The sequence below is a fragment of the Rattus rattus genome, chromosome 1 (assembly GCF_011064425.1).
Source record: "Rattus rattus isolate New Zealand chromosome 1, Rrattus_CSIRO_v1, whole genome shotgun sequence".
NCBI classification, from domain to species: Eukaryota; Metazoa; Chordata; class Mammalia; order Rodentia; family Muridae; genus Rattus; species Rattus rattus.
In genome coordinates this window covers 23,699,117-23,715,717 of record NC_046154.1, presented here as the reverse complement: position 1 = coordinate 23,715,717, position 16,601 = coordinate 23,699,117, and the positions used below count along the sequence as shown (strand labels likewise).

Genomic DNA, 16,601 nt, shown 5'->3' with positions numbered 1-16,601 from the left:
CTTCTCTCCACCATGTGGAATTCAGGGACCAAACTCAGGTTATCTGGATAGCAAACACCTTTACCCAGTGAGCCATCCCACCACCCCTACAGGTACACTGCCTCCCATAATTACCTAATACCTGTCATACGCTCAGCTTCTAACGAGTTCAACATCAGGACCATTCTCAACACAAACACCCAGATTCTCCAGTATCATTTCTCACTCCATCTACTACAGACTTACCTTTGGCAAGTCTCTCAAGCTCTCTGCTGACAGACAAGGCTCCAAAAACATTCCAGGTCAAACGTGCCCATCCTTGTCCGTCCCCCGATAGGAGCAGCTGTCAGACTGTGGAAGGACTAAACCGAACATCCTGCTCAAAGGAAAAGCACCAAGCTACCTCAGGCTCTCCAATTTTATTACAGGGCATGCTGAGGGATGGAGGAAGAAAGGCAGAGGGGTGGCAAGGTGTCAGCTGGGGATGTGCAGCGTCATCTGATGAAGACTCAAAGCCCCAGCCATCAGTGCTCTCCACAGGACTGCTCAGAGAACCTGGCAGTGCTGTCACCCGCTCAGTTTAGTCAGATCAGAAGACATGATGATTTGTAAGGATTCCCTTCCCACTACAGGGGTAAATGAGCCAGGGCACCCCCAAACCCGAGACATCGCCTTTACAGTCATGCAGGTTTGGATCACAACTCTCGTCCTCTGACCCTGGGAGTCACTTCTCTAAGACTCCAATGTCTTCCTCTGAAAATGGGGCCAATTTTCCAGTTCATGGTTTTGTTATGAGAAAATGTATGTGATCTTCACAGGGCATCCCAGAGACAAGGCTCTTGGGAGCCAGAGAGTGTGAGGAGGGCTCTATGTGGCAACCCCAAGGCCAGGCAGGGGAGTAGGACTCAGGGAAAGTCTACCTGCCTTCCTCCTCTGCATGGTTGAAGCCAGAGCCCCGGGTGAGGCCAGGGAAAGAAATGGCACACAGGGACCGGGCTGATGTCAGGTAGGCTTCCATGCGACTGAGTTCAAGGCAAATCTTGGGAGTGTGGAGCTCAGGACAGAGCTGAGGAATACTGAGCCTTGACTGTTTGTAAAAAGGTGGAAGAGAAGGGAGATGGGCTTGTTTTTCCCCACGTGTGCAACTGCGAGGACATCAGGCTGGATCCTTTTGGGATTTCAGACCCAGCCATCATGCGGCTGCTGCTGGGGGAAACCACCGCCCCCTTCCTTCTCCTCAGCGTTCAGATTTTTAAAAAATATCTAGAAACTGTGAGAAAGTTCTTACAAAAACACTTTTCTGTATGCATAAAAAAGACTGGCTGTGGTCAGCAGTTCAAGATGTCCACCAGGTCCCCAGAAGTAGCCAGTGGGAACTGGTGGCCATCCAGTGGTGAGTGAGTTGACCAGCAGTACCCTGGGGGCCTAGACAGTGCTGGCTATAAGGAAGGCTGCGTTCTTTGGCTGGGATACACCTCTATGGAATAGGGGTCAGATGGCAGGAACCTACTGCAACCCTACTTCACAGTGAACTTCTCCAACTCCCCGAACAGGGCTGGGCTCGGGTCATCAGGTCAATGGGCTGAAGGGTAACAGTGTGACAATATGGTCTCCACTTCTGTAGAAGGGCTCTGTGCACAGGCCCTAGACAGCTGTCTCCAGCTGACAGTGACCCCAGCTGGGGGCGCTGTGCACAGAAGGCTGCACAGGGGATGGCCAGCACAGAAGGCTCCAAGCCGGCATAGGGCTGACAGCCTGGTCCCTGGGCCAAGCTCTTTGATTCCTTTGGCTGGAAAGGGGAGCCTAGAAAGAAGGGACCGTCCATCTTTCCAGCCCACTCCTTATTCACAACAAAGTCCTAAACTATATCACTGTGTGGAAGGTCCAGGGAGATCTCCCCACACCCCTTTTTAGGGGACTTGAAGAGGCTCTTGGAACCAGATGAGCTGCTAGTGGTAGCAGGCTTAAGCTCAGTCACATGACCAGGCGGGCAGGTCCCCTCATCTAACCACCATCATTCAGGCTACATGAAAGTAGCCTCACTTGACCTTGGACCTCTCTAGGCAACCTGGGGATGAGATGGGGACCCTTTCCGGTCTGAAATGGACTCCAGACACTGTGGCTCCAGGGCACGTGGATTCTGTCTGCCAGGTCTTTCACCAGATCCAGGACTCTGGGGCTCGAGGCACACTAGGGCTGGAGGAGGGGCAGGCCACGCCGGAGCCCTTCTCTCAGGAACTGCATGTAGGTTGCTGTGGACGGGTCCTCAAAGGTCGATGAGAAGCTGAAGACATTATTATTCTCCATGTCTTCAGGCTTCATGGAGGTGATGTCCAGGAAGTAGTTGGCATTGATGTGGTGGACCTAGAGGAAGGACTGGGTGAAGGGGACTGGGGAGGCCCTAGGCCATCTCAGCCTCCCCCAACTTCGCTGTGGGCTGAGAACAGACAGGACATCACACTGAGGATGTACTGGCTAGAGATGCCCAGGCCAGGCCGTTCCCCTTTTCATCAACCCCCAGGGTAGGAACCAGTAACCCAGGCCCTTCCTCCCCAGCTCCCCAATAGTTCCCAGGATTGTTCTCACCTGAACCTGGACCAGCAGAAGCTTCAAGTACCCAAGTCCTTTCCTCTCCCATCCAGCCCCAGCTCCCGCTCCTGGCTACCACCCACTAAAGGCTGGCCAGCTCACTCCCCTCCTGTAGCCCCGCCCTCCCACTCTGGCAAAACTGAGACGGAAGGTGGGGCAGCTGTTCAGAGTGGGAGCCTTACTCTACCGGTCTGAGAATGGGCACGTTTTCCAAAGCTGCTGCGACCTGATGCGAGGCCCCCTAAGCAGCCCACAGAGAGAAGGGGAACCTTAGCTCAGGCCGGGCCTTCTATTCCTCTCTATCCCCCTTCCCTGGCTAGAGTGGCCCAGGGAACCTTCCCTTGGCCATGTTTTCTCCACTGAGCTGACAAGGCTGCTGGGAACATTTTGGCTCCGTTGCTGTACTAAGAGCTTTGCTGAAAGTCCCGAAGGCAGCCCTGAAGGGTATTCAGGATCTCGATGCCCGTGGTGGAAACCACCCCCTGTGTCCCTGCCTGTCGCTGGGGACCTACCACTGTGCCGTTGGGCAGGCAGATCAGCATCTCCACAGGAAAGCTGTACTTCTCCAAGTGCAGGCCTGCCAGCTGCCTGTGGAGGGGGTTCCCCTGCTGGATCTGTGGAGACAACGACGACAATGATACTTCCTGCTATCTGACCCAGGGCTGCCTTGGGGACTCCCCACGATCCCTTGCTCACCTGCAGGTCCTCCAGCTCCTTCACCAGGGACCAGGTACTGATGAAGCTCTCGTTGAGGAGAGTGAGTATGGGCGGGCTTTCCAGGACAGTCTCCCGGAGAGTCCGCCCGGAACCTGTTGAGGGCAAGGTCAAGGGTGAGCAGCCCCGACTTTACAGCAGCGACCTCAGTTCAGGTAAATTCTGTGGGGTTTTGGAATCTCTCCACACCTGGGTGAAGTTACAGGTCGAAAGCGATGGAAGCCAGGAGCGGTGGCGCACACCTGTATCCCAGCACTCAGGAGGCTGAGGCAGGAGGATTACCATGAATTCAGGGCCAGCCTGGGCCACATGATGAGTGAGTTACAGACTGAGAACCTGTCTCAAGAAATGAAAAGCCAAGAACAGACTCTCAAGGAGTAGACGCTGAATGAGGGAGGTGCTGGGGTCAGCATGACATCATGCAGATCTGTGGCTGGGGGTGGCTCAGAGCCTGCTTACAGTGACAGAGAGTGATATTCTCTCTCTCTCTCTCTCTCTCTCTCTCTCTCTCTCTCTCTCTCTCCCACTTTTTTAAAAAAAAAGACTTATTTTTTTTTCTTATGTGCATTGGTGTTTTGCCTGCATATATGGCTCTGTGAGAGCATAAGATGCTCTGGAACTGGGAATTACAGACAGTTGTGAGCCGCCATGTGGTTGCTGGGAATTGAACTCAGGACCTCTGCAAGAGCAGTCAGTGCTCTTAACCACTGAGCCATCATCTCTCCAGCACCAGTGACAGATTCTTGATCCCACTTAGTTCTCTGTCTCTAGGGCCTTTTACACAGACACTTTCCACTCAAACCCTCTTCCTCCTGTCATGTGACACACCCCAACATCTCAGTTTAAACATCACTTTTCTCCGAGTCTTGAGAAGACTCCCGGCTCGCCCAGCTTCACTTCTGTTAACCCACGTTGCCTTGTACGTCACTCCCTGCCCTCGGGTTACCTGCTCTGCATCTGTGTCTACACCACGCTGGGATAACACATAGCTACAGTGGGCACCAGCAAGGTTGGCTGGGTGACAAGACGAGGACAGGGGCATTGCTTTGAACTCACTGTTGGACACCCAGAGAACTTTCCAGAAGGTCTTTGGCGAACATTCTGGATAAGGAATCTACACCTGGCTTCTGGCACTGTTTCCTCTCTCACGTGTAGATTTTACTTTACAGAGTGCAAGATAATGTTGACACCCAATGCCATGACTAGGAGTCAGTATGCTCTACCCATTTCACTGTTGAGAAAACTGAGGCTCAGGTGGAGAATGTTGCTTAGTCAAGGTCACTAGATTAAAATGGCCAAGCATGAGCATGTCTGCCCGGCCTTTCCCCTACATTTTTTTTTTTTTTTTGGTTCTTTTTTTTCGGAGCTGGGGACCGAACCCAGGGCCTTGCGCTTCCTAGGCAAGCGCTCTACCGCTGAGCTAAATCCCCAACCCCCTACATTTTTTTTTAAAGATTTATTTATTCTATGTATACGAGTACACTGTAGTTTTCTTCAGACACACCAGATCCCATTACAGATGGTTGTGAGCCATCATGTGGTTGCCGGGATTTGAACTCAGGATCTCTGGAAGAGCAGTCAGTGCTCTTAACCGCTGAACCATCTCTCCAGCCCCTTTCTCCTACATTTTGGCATTGTCTTCTAGTACTGCAAGCATCCCTGGGACCTTGGTGACTCAAGTCCTCATGGCTCCAAGTCCTGTTTGTCCCAGAGTCGCATGTGACCTATCCACAGGGTATGAAATTCCACACTTCCCCTTAGAGCTAATCAAAGGTTCCCTTACCTCAGCAGGACTGGTCGTCCAGGGCCCCCCACAGCAAGATGGAATGGACGAGTTTGCTCTCGGTCTTGGCTCTGTCAAAGGCCTCCGTGAACGGCAGGTAGTTGACCTGTGTCAAACCAAGATAGACTCTATTGAGTGGCTGGGGTCCTGTTTGTGGCTGTGCCAGTAAAGTATGCATTTATCCATGGGTGTGCGTGTGTGCCTGTGTTGTATGTGTGTGTGCGTGTGTGCGTGTGAAGGGCCATGTCTGAGCCATGTGATCCTTCTCCAAGTTCAGAGCAGCAGAGGGGAGTCCCAGGCCCCAACGTTCCAGCACAGTGCCATGACTAGACCAGAGCTCCCAGCCCTGGCCTCATGGAGTCCTATTCCGGCCTTCCCTCCCAGCCTCACCTTCTTGAAGGGGTACATGGCCACCTCTAGGCGCCGGGCAGCTTCTTCCCAGCTCAGCTCCTGATGCCACTTGATCTCCTCAAACACAAACTGGAGGGGTTCTCCCGAGGGCAGGCGGCTGTCAATCATGTTGCCGTCCTCATCCAAGATCACAGAGGGCACCGAGGGGCCCACAGCCTCCAGCTCCATCTGGGCCGGAAGTCAGTGGTGAGGGGTCTCTCAGAGAGGGGCCCTGAGAAACCTTCAGGGATGGTCTACTCTGCAGAAGTGGGGAGACGGGGCTCAGGGTAAGGCCTTTCAGCTAAACGTATCTGGAGAGGGGCACTGGGTGTTCACCTGGGGGATGTAGCCAATGTCCACCTCCATGTTGCTGGTTTCACTGGCCCCGTACAGCCACTCCATGTCCACATTCAGAGACCTGAGGATGGCCAAGGTAAAACAATGTCACCATCAAAGCCCAGGTGCCCTCTAGAGCAAGCAGCTGAAGACACAGGGACTGTAGGTGTCATTGGGATTTTGACAGCACTGCCTGGGCCAGGCCTGGATAGAGTGCACAGAGCTCTCATGGCACAACCCATATATACTCCTCATGACCATGTGCAGCAGGGAGGGGGCCAGTGCCTCGCTGCAGGACGCAGGATGAGGCAGCAGTAAGGCCAGGTTGGTGCTGAGGTCCTAGAAGGACCTCCTGGCAGGCTCTTAACCCTGCAGGGGACAGAAGTCTGGCTTCGTCAGTGCAATCTGAAGGTTTGCCACATGGGGGAGCCCCAGGACCACCAAGCAATGTCTGCACAGTGACTCCATACCCTCTTAGAGCCTGATTCCTAGACACAGGCCTAGAAGCAGTAGCTCCTAGCTAGTCCTCTGCCTTCTGTGTTATTTTGGTCCTTGAATCAGGTCCACCGAGGCCAGCTTCTGGGTTCAAGTCATGAAGGTATACAACCATATCTCTCTGCCCTGCCTCTCTAGAGAGGGAGAGAAACCCCTGAGAGAGTAGGTTCAGACTCTCCCAACCATTGTTACCCCGATCCATGGGTAAAACAGTCTTCTACCAGGATGGTGAAGAAACTGAGGCCCAGAGAGGGCCAGGGCCTTGTTCACAGTCACCCAGCCCACTGCTACCAAGAGCAAGTTTTGAACTGGGGCCTCTTGCACAAGCTCCCTGCCACCCATGGGCCTGCTTAAAGTCTACTTGCTGTCAGGAAAGACTCTTGAAGCCAACCTCCACTTCACCCCTTGGTCTCCTGACCTGCTGATGCTACTGACCCAGAACAGGCAACTAACTAGTGTAACAGTTGTCCCAGGAGGCCCACCAAGGCCCTGGGATGACTGCCTTCCCTCACCCAAGGGCTTTGACTAGATGTCACCTCCTCTGGGAAGCCCCACTGGACTCCCACAGGCTCTGCCCAGCTGCTGAACTTCCCCTTGGTGGCACAAGTAGGCTAGGTTCCACGTCTGTCTAGGCTATTTTAGGAGGACATGAGAAACTGAGTCTAGGGAGGACCTGCTGGCAGCTGCGGGACAATAGCAAAGACCCCAGCTGGCCTGCTTGGCCCTAGGGCCTTGGTTCTGCAAACCGTGTTGGGCTCCCATAGATGCGGAGGGAGTGCGGAGTGCCTGGAGATGTTTGTGAGAAGATGGTAGGACCACTCGGATGTCTCCTGTTGCCTCTTCTAGGTAGGCAACAAGTCCCTCCCAAGTGCTGGAGCTGGGGAGGGGGGGAAAGGGCTCACTGAGGGGGTCTATGTGCCCCTTGATTTCTGAGCTCAGGGAACTGAATAGCAGCAGCAGAACACAGTAGAAGGTGCCGAGGCTATGCCAGGGCTAGCTCCTACCTGTGGTTGGGCACGAACAGTCGGAAGTCACGGATGTGTGTAGCATCTTTGGATAAGATGATATGGCCGGTGAACTGGCCGGGCGAGAACCAGAAGGGGAAGTCAGGAGGCTCGCTGAGCTGGAACTCGGCATGGATCCTGTTGGGAATGGAGTTTGCTAAGCCTAGATCCCTTCCCCAATCTCTCCCTGAGCCCAGGGAGCCTTGGCCAGACTCCTGTGCGGTCAGGAGAAAGCAAGAGATCCTGCAAGTGTCACTCCTCTAGAAGGCTCTGGGCCACCTTCTTTGGAACAGACCCTCTCCACCATCCTTCTCCACACTGTGTGTATAGATCCCATATCCTGGCCCTGTGTGTGGATGACACCACCCTGGCCACCAGCTAGTTCCAGTTCAGACACCGCTCACCAAATCGCGTGCCCTCTGAAGGAAGTTATTACTCCCCAGACCCACCAGAGGAAACCGAGGCTCAGAGAGCCCAAGCCCAACAGGGAGGGAGGTGGTAAAGTTAGGGGTCTCTGGCTTGGCCTTCTCCTACACTTCCAAGCATCGTGACACTCACCGGAACATCACGGTATAGTAGGAATCGCTGATGGCAGTCAGGCAGGCCACAGTGCCCTGAGGGGCAAAGCGGGTCTTCACGAAGGGGCGAGGGTGGAACATGCCCAGCAGGCGGTGGATGATGACCTAGGGGCAGCAGTAAGGTCGCAGCTGGTCTGCCGGCCCCTGGGCCTGAATCTGTAAGCTGAGGGCCAGCTCTGGACCCAAAGGCCCGAGAGACGGAGACCGAGAGAGAGGGGTGCCTGGAACTTGGATTCAGATGGAGCCTGCATCTCAGGGCGCTGTCCTTACCTCCTTGCCCTTGGGTGGCGGTGGGTAGAAGCGGTTGTTGGACAAATAGCCTGTGAAGACGCTCAGCTCCCCAGGGATAATCCACCAAGGCTGGCCCAGCTCCTGACCTGGAGGGGGCAGGAAGGGCCGGAAGTGGCGGGCGGCGAACACTGCATTTGGCGAGGCTGCAGTCGTCCAGTTGCGGAGGCCTGACAGAGCGAGGCGGGAGACCTGGGATGGGGAAGCCAAGGCTCTAGCATGCCCTGTCTATGTCCCTCAAGGCCAGCTAGACCATAGGCTGGGACAGGAGAGGGAGCACAGGGAAGGTCATGCCTCAGAGATAGCCACAAGCTTAGCATAGTCCTGCTAGGGAGAGGCCCACCTCACACACAACCTGCCCTGGCTTTAGTGGCTTTCCTGGCCTGAGCTAGGCCAACACCACACTCAAGCCTAGAACAGGGTGGTGGAGCAGGTCCCACCCCCAGCCTGTGCATAAGCCTCCAACCAGTCCCAAGTGCCAGGCCCTGCCCCAGGCTGCTGGCTCCCTCAGGCAGTCCTGTCTTTCGTTCCCTAACCCCCGGGTCTCCCCCAAAGCACAGCAGACCAGAGTCTGGGTTTGCTGTGGAGTCTGATGAAGGAGGAGAGTGTAAAAATGGAGAAAACTCCAGAGTTAAGAACAGAAGCCCAGGGTCGTGGAAGAAAGATCACCCTCAGAGAAGGCCCTGCCTCAAGTCACCTGTCCCATCATGCTTAGCCTGTCCTGCAAGACCTTCTCTCAGAGTGTGGAGGCAGAACTGATTAGCTAGCAGCTAGCTGCAGGGCTATCTGCACAGGCCTTGGAGCTCAGAGGCAGGGCCCTGTGGGTGGTGGCCCCATTACATCTGTAATTTCCATCTGTAGCTCCTCTGTGGTCTTCCGGATCAGAAGCACCCGTCTGCATACGGCCTGTCTGCAGGGGCTGTGCCCCTTGAAGCATCGTCACCAGGAGAGGGGTGTGTCATCCCCTTAGGGATGGGGACCACTGGGAAACTGCCAATCCTGGCTGGACAGCAGACCCCTCCCTCCCTCTCCACTTCCGCTGTGCCAAAAGAGCCGGGCTTGGAGAGAGGCAGGGGGAGGAACGGTCCAGGGAGCTCCCATCCAGAGGAATCTAACAGACAGCTTCTCAAAGGAGGGCCGGCCGGAGCAGCCTGCCTGCTGGTTCTGCTCACAGACTGGCCAACCCTGCAGGGCATTGCCAGAGGAGGGGTTCTGGGTTCCCGAAACCACCCTACCTCCCAGAGTGAAAAGGTTCCTCTGGTTTCTATTTCACTGCCTTTCCTACCATTGTGGGGAGCTCTCTGCCAGGCAGGAACATCACCTTCAATCCCTCCTCTATTCTAGGTCTCCCCAAGAAGGTCAAAGCTGTGTTACCACTTACAGAAGTCCCCCTGATGCGCTGGACACCTCACTGCTTTGTGTCCCAAGCAGTGTTAGGATCTCTCTTCTCACAGCCCCTACTTGGGCAAACAGCACACCAAGCACTGGTCCCAGCCAGGGGTTTGAGTCACCTCCTCTCTGCTCCATACTTCAGCAGCTGCCACGCAATCCCCTTTCTTTCTCTTTATCTTCCAGTCTGTTCCCTCCCTCCATCCCCCTGCCTCTACCCACTCCAGGAACTGGTCTGCTTGCATACACACACACACACACACACACACACACACACACACACACCTCCATCCCCAGCCCGGGGAACACAAATCTAACTTCACAGTCAACCCACTGAGGCACTTTGCTTCTGGAAACCAAAGGCTAGAAGGCAGGCAAAGAGACCCTCAGCCATCTATCCTCCTCTCTCAGCCCCATTGGCCAGCACGCCACTCAGAGGCCTTGGGCCAGCCACACCTTCCCTCTGGCCTGCCTACCTGCCTGCCATCTTTCGCTGCAGGCTCTTGCTTAAGCAGAAGTGGGGCTTTGCCAAGCAGGTACGGGCTGGGGGGTAAGAAGGTGAGAAGCAAACCCAGTAAACAGGAAGAAAACCCGGAGGATGTGATAGGAGAGGTGATGGCCAGTGGGGACAGGGCATGACCCTGCAATGGGCTCTCTGTGTCCTCAGGGCCTTGAACTGGGAAGAAATTGGCAACACACGCACCTGCCTGCCTCCCCCCTCCTCTCTCTCAGGGGCTCGTCCTTCCCACAATCCCCTCAAAAGACTGAACATACAACACGTCATGGGCATTTGACAGAGCACCATGCCAGGAGTCTGCTACAGGTCCAGGAAATAGATGGGCAGAAAATACCCATCACCTAGGCTCCTTGTCTAGCTCTCTCCCATCCTGGGGACACCCTGTCGGCTGTCGCCCCTGCCAGGAAGCTCTCCCAACTTCCCTAGGTAGGGAAGAGGCTTCTGCAGCTCCCTCATGTCCTCCCGCCAGACCGAACTGGAAAGCTAGCTCAGCTTCTTGAATGTAGTGGGCATATGAGGGGCACTGACAGGCCTGAGGAGGAGGGCACAGGTCTGTCATCAGAGCAAGTGTGCTCAGGTCTGGTCATCAGTGGCCCTCCTGTGCCGTTACCCAGCCCTTACTCACCCCTAGGAAGCCATCTTTGCTCTTGGTCATGGTCTCCGTGAGTAGAGGCTGGAACCGGGCTTCTATGGTAAGAGTCTCCTCGCTGGGGTCATGGGGCAGCTCCTCCTCCTCGTAGCTGGCCACAGGAACTGACCCTATGGGACAGAGGTGGCTGGAGAGGCCCTGCCCTTGGACTCCAAGCCTCACTTCTCTCAGGATGGCTATGACAAGGGATCTAGGCTTGGGACAGAGTTGATAACTAAGTCACCATGCACGGGATTCTACTTTCCCACAGCCCGGAAGTAGACGGTGTCATTAGCAACTGCATCACACAAATAAGTGGAGATGATGTCACTTCCCCACTGTCACAAGGGGGACATTGTAGGCAAGCGGGGAGTGAGGACTCAAAGCCAGGCCTGTGTCTCTCTGAGTCCCTGATCATTCTGATGCCCTTCTGGATCTTAGGCTACTGGGAGGGGTGCAGTCCCGGGGATCTTAGCAAAAAGAACAGCATGATGTCACAGCCTGACGTCATTGGATGAGACGGGTGGGCAGAGACGTGACCTGCTTCTCCCTGATCTTTTGGCTGGCTCAGCCTCTCTACAGGAGCAGTTAGGGCTGGCCGACTCCTCAGCTCTCCCCATAGGGAGATTCATAGTTCCTCATATTCTCCATGTGGATGGAGCCACCACGCAGGGTTAAGGGGAGAAAAGCCAACTTCCGGAGCAATGACGGAATGGTGGTCTATGACAGAAGGAAGCACGCCAGCCCTGCCCTACAGACTCCCAGGGATGGATGAAGGTACAGAGACGATTTCTGGCACCTGCTGGCACTTGTGACTAGCCAAGCTGCATGGGACACATCATAGGCACCTACCAACCAGAGCCACCACACGTACCCAGGCTGCCTGGCCACACTCAGAGCTCACCTCTGCCTACCGAGTGGCACCTTCAGGGGTTAGCCTCGGGAAACTGCCCTTTTCCTTAGCAGCCCACAGCAGCCCTGTTCAGAAGATCACTTTTGGGAGTAAAGGTGTCTGCCACGTAAGTCTGACTGGAGTTCCACTCCCGAAACATGTGTCCCATGACGGAAACGGGAGGGGCTCTGCCTCAGTGGGGTGGAGGGAAGAGACTGACTTCCAAAAGTTGACCTCTGACCTCCAGATGTGTGCTGTGGCATAGGCATACACACAGCAATAATAAACATTTTAATGTGGTTTTTTGTGTGTGTGTGACATTAGACAGGGTTTCTCTGGGTAGCCCTGGCTGTCCTGGTCCTCACCTATAGACCAGGCTGGCCTTGAACTCAGAGATCCGCCAGCCTCTGCCTCCTGAGTGCTGGGATCAAAAGCGTAAGCCACCACCCATCTTTGTTGTTATTTCTTTATCTGTTAGTCAATGTAATAAAACCTTGTTGTTATTTATTTGAGACAAGCTCTTAGGCTGGCCTGGAATTTGGTATGTAGATAGGGCTGGCCTTAAATCTGTGGTACAATTCCTTCTCTGGCTCCTAAAGTGTGTACAGCCCCCTCTGGCCAGCAAAGTCTTAAAACAGCAATGTGGCAACGTCAGACAATGGAGAGAAGATTATGCAGGGTTAATAGCACACTGGGCCTTACACGGTGAATGGTTTTAGTGGTCACCGTTAAGAATAACTGGGCTGCTGGGCGGCGGTGGCACATTTGCTGCTGGGGAGGCAAAGGCTGGTGCATCTTTGAGTTCAAGGCCAGTCTCACCTATAGAGTGAGTCCCAGGACAGCCAGGGCTGCACAGAGAAACCCTGTCCCCAAAAACAAAGCGAAATAGCCTGACCTATAACCATTTGGAAAACTTAAGGCGCGAGAACCCAAAATTCAAGACTAGTCTGGACTCTAGAGTGAGCGTAAGGCCACTTTGGGCAACTTAGCCTGGCTCTATTTCAAAAGTAAAAGACGGGGCTGGAGCAATGACTCAGTGGCTAGAAGCGTTGGGGGCTCTTCTAGGTTCCAATCCCAGATGACATGGTGGCTCACGGCAGTGTGTAACTCTAGCTTCCGGGGATCTGATGCCCCCTTCTGGCCTCTGAGGGTACTTCATGCACATGGTATACACACACACACACACACACACACACACACACACACACACACACAGAGAGACATACACATAAAATAATCCTTTAAAATTTACACGTTTGCCTGACCATCCTCCTCTAGCCGTGACCACAGAACGCTGGGCCAGCAAGTGGCTATCTTTCACACCCCTCCCTGAAACCTGGCAAGCCCACGATGGCCTTATGGTGCCCCGAGACCTGAGAGTACTAGCTTTCTTCTTCCTCTGCCTCTCACCCACTGCAGGCTTCCATTGGCAACTGGTGCCCAACTGGGTGCCTAAGAGCATAAGTTTGAGAAATAGAAATCGAACTGGGGACATCGAAGCAGGAGGCCAGCAAGTTAGACGCCTACCTGGGCTGTACGGCTTAGTAAAACCCTGCCTCGAAGGCTTGAGCATGTAGCCCAGTGGGAAGACGTCTGACCAGCACAAGCAAAGCTCTGTGTTCAGTCTCCATAAGTTGGGGGGAGGGGGAGATGGCAACACAGTAGCTGGCAAGATGGCTCACTAGATAAAGCACCTGCCTTCGGAGCATGAGATGGGATCCCAGAAGTCACATAAAAAAAAAGCCAGGCAGGGGGTTGGGGATTTAGCTCAGTGGTAGGCGCTTGCCTAGGAAGCGCAAGGCCCTGGGTTGGGTCCCCAGCTCCAAAAAAAAAGAAAAAAAAAAAAAAAAAAAAAAAAAAAAAAAAAAGCCAGGCAGGGTCATGTGTAATCCCAGCATAAGACGGAGCAAGAGGACCCCTGGCCGCTTGCTGGCCACCAGCCTGGCCTCCGTGGAAGGGTTCCAGGCTAAGGAGAGACTCTGCCTCAAACAAAAGGCGGAAGGCACCAGGGCACTGACCCTCAGGCTGTCCTCTGACTGTTATGGGCACACGGTACAGGAGCACAGAACTCACAAGTGCACGGACACGCAGCCTGGACCGGAAGGATAAGCACTTTATAATTCGTTCGTTAGAGACTCGGATTATCTTCCCCTTTGTTAAGGAAATCAGCAATCGGACCTGAGCAGCTAGGAATTCTGCAACCTAACCTTTGAGCCGCGCGGCTCCTGTTCCTGACTGACTGCATGCCGGCCATTGCACTGCAGCCTCTGAATCCTTAACCCCGGGAGCCAGGCAGGGCCCTGCATTCAGGTGGTCAGGTCTAACCCGGCTCTCTCTGTCTTCTAGCCTGTGTCTTCATCGCTTGAAATGCAGCTGGCGGGACAGTGTCCACCGCCCCAGGCCTGTGACAGGTGTAAAGGCTGACCTCCTCCAACTGCTTCATGGTGATGATGTGGCCCGGGAGGTGGCGGGAGGAATGCTACTGTCGCCATTCACAAACATGATTGAAATGGGCTCGGGTGCCAAGACAACTCATGTACCCACCAGCCAGAAAGTGGTGAGGGGGTGGGGTAGGGGCCGATTCCTTTTAGGCTTCCCCTGAGTGTCCAGCCCCTCTGGTACCTGTCAGTTTCTCCGCGATGGGTTTGAATTCCTCCGGACTGATGTACGAATCCTGGTCAGTGTCCAGCGAGGAAAAGAGAAAGAGGCCATCTGTCCCCAGGACCTTCAGTGCCGATTCCTGTTGGGGAGGAAAGGGCTGAGCTGAGCATCACCTCGGGCCCCAAACTCTCCATCCCAGCTCCTGAGCAGGCAGCTGCTTCCTGCAGCAGCTCCTGCTGTCCTCTCCCAGAGTTCCCTCCACACTTGCCAGCCCGTTTGCTCAAATGTCACCTCCCAGCCAGCGGTCCCAGAGTTCCTTGTCCCCTTTCCAGTCGCGGCTGGTCCAAGCTTCACTCCACGCCTTCATCCATTGTCTACTCCGAGTTCCCTCCCTCCCCTCCCAAAGGCTGGGTCTTACTTTTTACCCTGTCCTGGCCACTGTCCCCTCCGACCTCCCCGGTTCCCCCCTTCCCAGGTGCGAGGTAGAGCTTTGCTCTGCGCCTCTTTCTGCAGCCACTGTCCCCTTCCTGTCCCCCTCCGACCTGCCGCGCGGCCGCCTGGGCGTCGGCGAGGAGCGCGCAGGCCCGGGCAGCGGCGACGGCGGCGATAGCGGCCAGCAGGGCTCCGAGCAGCGCCAAGGCGCGGGCACGGCGGCGGGGGAGCGCGGGCTGCGCGCCGGGGTCGGGGCTGTGCGGGCTGCGCTCGGCGGGGAGGGCCCAGGCCATGGCGGCGGCTCCCGGGCTCCCGGCGGCTGCGGGAACGGGGATCGCGCGGCGCGGGGCGGGCGGCGCGGGGCGGAGCCCGGAGGGAGGGCGTCAGCAAGGCGGACTGCCGGCCCATCGCTGCCAGGGGGAAGAGAGAGGCCCCGAGGGCATGGCGCCTGCTCAGCGGGTCCACAGGCCCTCTACCTTACCTCTTCCAAAATAATAATAATAATAATAATAATAATAATAATAATAACAATAACAATAATAATAATAATAATAATAATAATAATAAATTATTTTAGACATTCTTTTACTCTGTAGCTCAGGCTAGCCTGGAACTCGCTGTGTTGTCGAAGCTGTTCCCGAACTTGCGATGATCCTCCTGTCTTTTGTCCTCTGAGCCTTCAAGTATGAGCACCCTAACCCCTGCACACACACTCTTTCCCTTACTCTCTCCCTTCCATCTAAAGTTCAGTTAGTTTTTGCAAAATGTGCGCTGCTGTTATGATCTAAAATATGGTTAGGGCTCAAAAGTCCTCTGGGGACTGTGGAGAGGACACAGTGGGTCATTGAAGAAGCTGATTCCCAGCTCCCATGTTAAAAAGCCAGATGTGTCCTCACACATCTATTTGTTGCATACGAAGGCTGTGACAGAAGATCCCTAGGACTTGTTAGCGGGTTAGTCTAGCCTAACAGGTGAGCTCCAGGGTCTGTGAGAGACCTTGTCTCAAAAAATAAGTTGGAGGAACTGGAGAGATGGCTCAGCGGTTAAGAGCACCCGACTACTCTTCCAGAGGTCCTGAGTTCAATTCCCAGCAACCACATGGTGGCTCACAACCATCTGTAAAGAGATCCAATGCCAATAAAGCCTTGGTGCTCGGGGAAAAAAAAAAAAAAAAAAAAAAGATCCAATGCCCTCTTCTGGTGTATCTGAAGACAGCTGCAGTGTACTTATATATAATAAATGAATATGTTGGAGAGTGATAGAGGAAGAGACCTGACATGGACACAATACACACAGACTCACATAGACACACATACATATGTACACATAGACACATACACACATACATACACACATACACTTATATACACACATACATAGACTCATACACAAATATGCACACATAGACTCAACACATACACACATAAATACACACACAGACTTAACACACACATACACACACATACATGTATATACACACATTCACATACATAGACTCACACACATATACACATACATACATATGCACAATAGACTCACACATAAACACACACATACACATACACACATATGCACATATACAAACATATATACACACATAGACTAACAAACATACACATACATACACTCACATGCATACATACATATACACACATACAAATATACACACATATGCACAGACACACACACATACATGCACACACATACATACACACAGAACTAGGTCCCCACAAATACACTTTATAATACAGAACAGAACATGGCTGAGCAGGTTTTGTCCACACATACAAGTGAAGCTGATACTTGGTGGTTTCCATGAGGGCTGGACCAGACCTGTTCTCTGCAGAAACCATGAAACTTGCTCCTCCCCATCATGGTCCAGCCGAAGGGCCCTTCTTCAGATTGCTCTCCATCCCACACAGGAGGTGAGCACTGAGACCCTCCCAGCCCAGAGCCAAGGGTTCCCCTTGAGTGTGGAGAGTCCCA

The 16,601-nt window shown here is 54.1% G+C and overlaps 1 protein-coding gene across 1 annotated transcript; it reads right to left on the bottom strand.

Annotated features, from left to right (window-relative positions):
* Positions 1-379: 379 nt before the first annotated feature.
* On the bottom strand, positions 380-14,941 carry Selenon (selenoprotein N). Its single transcript, XM_032896387.1, has 12 exons — positions 14,726-14,941; positions 14,205-14,322; positions 10,688-10,821; positions 8,139-8,348; positions 7,849-7,973; positions 7,291-7,428; positions 5,792-5,873; positions 5,456-5,644; positions 5,066-5,171; positions 3,265-3,377; positions 3,081-3,182; positions 380-2,343 (listed from the first exon to the last, which is right to left on the bottom strand). The coding sequence occupies exons 1-12, from the start codon at positions 14,906-14,908 to the stop codon at positions 2,170-2,172; spliced, it is 1,674 nt and encodes a 557-aa protein (XP_032752278.1). The 5' UTR covers positions 14,909-14,941; the 3' UTR covers positions 380-2,169.
* Between the last annotated feature and the right edge of the window lie 1,660 nt (positions 14,942-16,601).